We start from the raw sequence: 7163 nt of genomic DNA, 5'->3' as shown, positions 1-7163 counted from the left end.
TCTCATGCCCGCTCATCAAAATATTAGAAATGTTAGACTTTTATCGCAGAAATTTGTATTAAAAAAAAAATAAAGGTATAACGACGATATTTCTTCTTCATTTCATTGAAAATTAAACTTATTTTAACTGCCTTGATGACTGATGCAAAAGGTGAAATTAGTGAAAATTATTCCCTAATTTTCCAAAGCAGATTTTTTCTTAAAAGAAACACTGAAATTCATTTATAACAATAATAAATTCATTTATTTCTGACTTATAGACAATAAAACTAAAGTTAGACATAACTTTGAGTCAAATTTTAAAGCCCAGATTTGTCTAATGGGAAAAAATTCAAAAGATCTCTATAATACATCAAGGCTTGACATTAAACGGTGACATTGCAACATCTCCATGTTTTAGGTAACAGAATTGGTTTTTAACATAGTATAAGAACAACCATTTTCATTGGAATAAAGATGGGATAAATGTTTAAACAAATCTGCTGAAAAGCAGCAGCTAGGCAAAGGAAACTCAATGATATCCAACGACCTCGTATTTTAAATCAAAGAATAAATCAGAGACAATTAAATGAGAAATACAAGAATGTAAACACTGTCAGGTAATTTTTCACAAGTGTTTGGTATTTATTTTACTAATTAAGTGATCCTGCCTGTTCTATTCTCATTTGTGTAGCTGTTTGTATGCAGTTGAATGGATCTTGTCTGAGAGATTGTTGGTATGAGTATAGAGCAGCCTGGAGGTTCCCTGTCACCTGCTGACAGATCCCCAGAATCTGCCACGATATGTCTCTGTAAGGTAAAGGTATAAGCTGTCCCTGATCATATTGAACTAGGGTTTGTAGATCATCTAGAGCTGTTTGTACTCTCATTGTGTCTACATGTCTGTAGCACAAAATCTCTAACATGTATAACAGTATAAAGGGTGGGACATATAAGGTGGCCTCCTCATTCTGTAGAGCAGACTGTTGTTCTGGTATCAATTCACTGATATAATGGATTTCATTGTCAAGAGTGATATTCCTTGCTACAGTCTGTCTCATCTTTGTAGACCAGGACCGTCCTCCTACAGCCTTATTATACATCTCTTTATCTACATGTAACATATACATCACATATGGCTTTGCTAACTTGACCTTTATCATCTCTATAATAGATAAAGCCTCCATGTATCTAAGTGTCTTGTAATAATACATGGCTATGAACAGCATATCAGTAATACAACCAAATTTGGTTGCTAATTTCAGCATGTGACAGGAATTTTTATCAGCTCTATACCTCAGTTTGTTTTTATGTGTGTATGTTTCCATGTGAAATATAAAAGCAATGCTCCGAAGGACATAAACTGTACGACTCTGAATCAGTAAGTTTTGATACTGTGTCAGGAAGGGTAAACCTATCATCTGTTGTTTTGTTTCTAGAGATCTCATATAACTATGTATGTTTAATTTGTGTAGTGCTTCATGTGCCTGTATTTCACTGTATAGGTTGTTATCAAACTCAGCCTCAGAAATCAGAGTATGTTCATCTGTACAGATGGAGAGTCTGGGGTTATGAAGGACATTTATAATATAAGGCCGGATGGTCGGACTGTGTAGCAGGAATGTTAGACCCTTTTCATACAACCCATGCAGTCTCATAAATAATTCATATTGTTTTTTTCCATGAATTTTACTCAGAAACATGTTGTTATCTGGAATGAAAAAGTTGGGACAGACCCCCTCATACACCCATTTGAGGATGAGTTTAAAACAGACCCAGAAACACTCCAAGAGATTTTGTGGACACCAGTGAGGTATTGTATTTTGTTGAATCACCCAGAAAACTGCCGTCTTCATGTGATAGGAACACAGTAATTTATCTTCATCACCTACTCCATTGTTGAATATTTCTGTTAAGAACAATTTTAGTAGGCCGTATGTTAAGAACTGACAATGGTTCATTGCATACACAAGTATTTGCTCTGCTAGAGAAAAAGAAATTCTCCATTCAAGGTCTTCATGACATCCTAGCTTATGCCCGATAGCTACAAAGTGACATCCTTTTTTAATTATGTTATCCACAAAATAAGGTGGGGGCCAAGAGTGACATCTGTCTATCCATGAGGAGGCAGATGGCGGCCAAAAGTCACATACAAAACAGTGGGCAGTATCATATTCTATTGTTCTGATTGTCCCACTTGCACAAGGTCCATGCCGACTCATCTTGCTTATTAATGCAGAACACATCACCTGTATGTAATTAGAACTAGATATGTATTGTCTATTATACATTATATTGCAAGCTCTCTGGATTCCTCTATCCATGCTTGGTGACAGTAAATATAACAAAGTGTATCCTGGTGGACTATTAGAACAGTCACAGAGGATCAGTGTTTGTCTGCGTGTGTTGTAATATTGAGACTGAGATAAGTCCCAGATCACACGGTGATTATTTGGCCAAAACATAAAGTCTACATCTGAACTTTCTAGTCTGAATCCTTCTCTTTGACTTCCACTCACCATCACACTGTCTTCATCACTTTTTGTCACTTGATTTTCCACTATCTCACTGATGTCCATCACATCTCTCCTCATGGCCACCACTTGTGAGGTCCCCACTTTACGACACAGTCCCACAAACACTGACTCTGATATCTGTTGTATGGCTCTCTTACTGGTAAAATAAAAAAAATCAATATCGTATTCATCAGAAAAACATTTATTCATATTCCAAAAAAAAAAATAACCTCATACCTGCAGATTTTAAGAATGTTTAGAAATATCTCCATAATTCCTACTCAAATTTTCTGAATTAAAGTTTTAATATTTTTTCATAAATATACAATAAAATAGCTGTTATCTGAAGTATTCTGATAAAGTTAAAATGAGATATTTTGAAAGTACAAGGATGTGTCGATCAAACACCATTAACAATTCGCATTGTCAATAACTTTAAATAAGAATTTTATTAAAAACTTTTGTATGAAATGCTTATATAGCATCCCATAAGTCATGAAATTATATAGAAAGTTGAGAAAATATGAACCAAAATATTCTCATCTCCAGAAAAGCAAAACATAGTCATAGCATAGTCATGCTGAAATTGAAATGTATCTCCATGTATACTGTAGTCTTAATTCTTAATGCCTAGGTCTATGATGGGATACACATGGAATCGAACCTTTTCAAGGAAAATAAATGTCAAAATAGCAGGTCCAAATTGGCTAAGAGGTCAGTGCTGTGCCATAGCACTATTATTTACCTTATAAAATGCTTGGCATGTTTCAATCGTTCTAAGGTTAATATCTATTTATCAAAGTCCTAAAAGAAACTGATTAACATGATATAAGCATTTTTATAAGTCATACATTCGTCATTAAAACTTACATTAAATAATTTTGAGAACCTCTAATGGAGTCCATGTTAAAAGATAAATCTGAAAAGTTCCAGGTGAAATATTTAGAAGAAAAAAATCCGTCTACTTTCGTTTTGATTTATATTACCTTTTTGTATCATTGAAGATAAAATCAGTGAATGGCATTTATGACAGCTAATATTTAAGGTTCATAAACTCCCTGCTCACTCATATAAAATGTTGCTTGAGCCTTAATGATTTTCCAAAAAATGTGTCTTTTAATAAAATAAAAGAATTATAGCATAGCTTGCGGGGAAAATTGGGCAAAAAAGACACCAACTTGGCAAATCCATAAAGGAATAATAAAAAAATAAGTGTTAAGAATTATATCTCTTATCGGAGTATCAATGAACCTTAAGAGATAAATTTCAATGAACAAAAAATACGTAGGAAATGCATGCACATATAATATTTTGTTTGTGGTCTACAAAAACAGTCATAGTTTTAAATGAAACCTGTTAAGCTTTGATAAAGGTAGAATAGATTAAATACTTAAATTAAAACAAGAGAGGAAAAAACTTTTCTATGGACCTGCACTAGGGCTACCTACTTTAATTTGGGCCTAAAGGCAACCTCCCAGACCCCTGCTTGTGAAAAAATCCCGCATTCCGAACAAATATCCTGGTTCTTTTCAACCAACTTTCTGGATACTACCTATTGAGGGGATGCTTACCCCTCCATGGCACGTGATCTCATCTCTGATGTTTTAGAGGTCCGTATTTGCTCTCCTACCAATTTATTAGGTTTTAATTGAATTTTGAGCTTGATTTTCCATTTGTACATCAAGATTTTATTACATGTACCTAAAAAGGTATTAATTTAATACAAATTACCCCTTCGGGTAGAGCAGTGCCTCAATAAGGATATGAAATTTTACATAGAAATGTATATCGAAAAAAAATCTTAGAAATCTTCTCAAAAATCATAAGCCAGAAAAGCTGAAACTCGTGTCGAAGCATTCTTGGGTAGTGTAGATTCTAAATTGTAAACATCATGACCCCCGGTGGTAGGGCGGGGCCACAAGAGAGAATCCATATTTTACATTGAAATGAATAAATAGAAAAAAAAAATCTTTAAAAAAAATTCTCAAGAACCACTGGGCCTGGGGTAATTAAGATTCTAAATTTTTAAAATCATGAACCCCTAGGATATGGTGGGACCACAATAGGGAATCCAATTTTAACAAAGAAATATGTATGAAAAAACTTAAGAAATCTTCTTCTCAAGAACCAATTGTCCAGAGAAGAAGGTGAAACTTATGTGGAGGCACCCTTGGTTAGTGTAGATTCCTAATTGAAAAATCATAACCCAGGGGGTTGGGTGGCAGAGTCACAATAGGTATTACAAGGGGGGGGGGGGGTCCGGTAAAGAATGACATCACGCAAGCTACATAGGTGAGGCCATAGGATTCTTGTCTTTGTTATGACTTTAGTTGTATTTCTACAGAATTTGTAAGTTTTGGCCATCATTTTTGTCATTTTGCTCAAATATACTCGAAATTTGATTCCCAACGAAATTTTCTGCTTTTACAGTAATTATCCACCCTCAAAAAAGTGTCAATTTATTTGTAAGTTCTATGCCGTATGGTCGATACAATGACGACGACGGAAATTCTCGTTATTTCCTGACATTGATAAGGAGCACACGGCGGGTGTGACCGCTCGGCAGGGGATACATTCTCCTCCATGGCACCTGATCCCACCTCTGATGTTTTGGAAGTCTGTGTTTGCTCTGCTCCTATTTTGTATTGTTTAAATGGACTTTTTGATCCTGAGTACTGTTCGTTATCACCATATATTTCTTGTTTATGATGTTTGTTCTGCCCCAGGCTTACGCTAAAAGCAACAAAGACCTGAATCGAAGTGGACTGCAGGTATAGATTTACACGAAACCATGTGGCTCTTGCAAAGGTCAAGATCATAGGCATTTAGATATGTTGTTAACTATGATTTGATGAAGTTATTATTTCACAAGGCCAAATATCAAATTCAAAGACACACTGCCATGAAGTTTTGATACAATCTATTCAGTAAATGATGATTGACATACAATCAATCTTTTGTATGGTATTACTATCCCTTTAGGTATCAAGATGTAATGTTCAATGATTGAATAAGGAAAGGAGGGGCCTCCTGATTTGTATATAAAATGGAAGAACATATTTGATGATCTTCTGAGATTTTCTTTCCCGTGATGCTTTCCTTGAATTTTGAATTTCCACTTATCATTCATTTTAACTGAAAAATAACAAATTTTCAAATTAAATTTAGATACCGCTGTGCACAATTCTTTCGACGACAAATTTGCTTTAATTTTGAAAAATGGCCTTTGTCTAAGTTTCTTCCTCTCCAATTTCATATCTGGATCAATAAACCTTCGCTGAATGACTTTTTAATGTTTTATTTACTTTAAAAGTTATTTTCTTTGGTCATTTGAATGTTTTATCAGGTTTCCGTTTTCAACATTAAACTAAGCTGCAGATCTTTAGCTCTCCGAAAAAAATATATTGATAGACCGGAGAGCTACAGTGCCACCCGTTGTAAAAACTGTAAATTTATTGCGCACAAAAAAGTGCGCTCGGTTCTAGATTATTTCCTCCAAATTCTTTCCTCAATTGAAAATTAGGAAAGATTTCAAATCAAGTCCTCTCGTAGTTGACATCTGAAAGAAGCATATTGGACCGAATTATCTTTTAAAACCAAACTGGCAGTATAAACAAGCATTCTGAGAGTATTGCATAAGCAATACATGTCCCCTACCGGGTTCCCCTTTTTCTTCAGGATGTCATTTTATAATAAGCAAAAGTCATGTCCAAGGTAAAACTGAAAGATTTTCAAGTTGTAAATGCCTTAAAACTAATAAAATAATCCACATAAAGACAAAAATTTAACTCATTTCTTCACCGTCCTTTCCTCGCTTCTTATTTTTGTCGACAATCGGAAGTTAGCGCAATTCAAACCCAAACTTAATTTAGCGATTATGAAAAATATTCAAAATGCCATAATTCTGTCAAAAATCAATGAAGCGATGCAAAATTCAAACTTGATCTGTAACTCATTAAGTATCACTCACATACCAAAATTCAGCTCAATATCTGTAAGCGTTTAGAAAAAAGTGCGGAAAACCAAGTGGGACAGACTGATTGGGACAGACAGACAGACGGACGGACGCAGAGGAAACCTATAGTCCCGCCGGTTTCACCGGTAAGGGACTAATAAGCGAAATGTTCGATGATTACAATATCAGGGTCAGGAGGACTATTAACAACAATTATGAGAAATGTTTGGTTGTGGAATCAGCGAAAGAATATGTTAGGAATATTTTGAGATTACAGTTTAAAAAACATGTAGAAATAAATTGAGAACCGAGCGCACTTTTTTGTGCGCAATAAATATACAGATTTTTCAATGGGTGCCACTGTAGCTCTCCGGTCTATCAATATTGTTTTTTCGGAGAGCTAACGATCTGCAGCTACTTTAAACTTCGCTACTACAAGGCTTCGATCTTTAATCTCAAAATGTCTTCAACCAGTTTTCATGTCTTTTTCAGTTTTATTTGTACAATTGCACTCTTTATTTTACTTCTTGTATTTCCTGTTATGACATAGTAACCTTTGTATTTTTAAAAGTTTGATTACAGTTTAAGAGCCCCTTGAGGAATGACCATCGATTCCGGAGTTCTTTTTAATGAGTGCTGAAAATTTTATTTGCGAGAACTTTATTTTCGCATAATTACTTTGATGCTGGGGTTTTTACCACCTATTTTACAAA

General features: G+C 34.6%; 1 protein-coding gene across 1 annotated transcript; it reads right to left on the bottom strand.

The window, feature by feature from the left end:
- Window positions 1-632: 632 nt before the first annotated feature.
- Window positions 633-2705, bottom strand: LOC134234592 (uncharacterized). Its single transcript, XM_062716668.1, has one exon. The coding sequence runs from the start codon at window positions 2703-2705 to the stop codon at window positions 633-635; it is 2073 nt and encodes a 690-aa protein (XP_062572652.1).
- Window positions 2706-7163: the final 4458 nt, after the last annotated feature.

This window comes from Saccostrea cucullata, unplaced genomic scaffold (genome assembly GCF_032062105.1).
Source record: "Saccostrea cucullata isolate Sc308-1 unplaced genomic scaffold, CSIRO_AGI_Scuc_v1 ctg571, whole genome shotgun sequence".
Lineage (NCBI taxonomy): Eukaryota > Metazoa > Mollusca > Bivalvia > Ostreida > Ostreidae > Saccostrea > Saccostrea cuccullata.
This window is presented reverse-complemented; position numbering and strand designations above follow the sequence as displayed.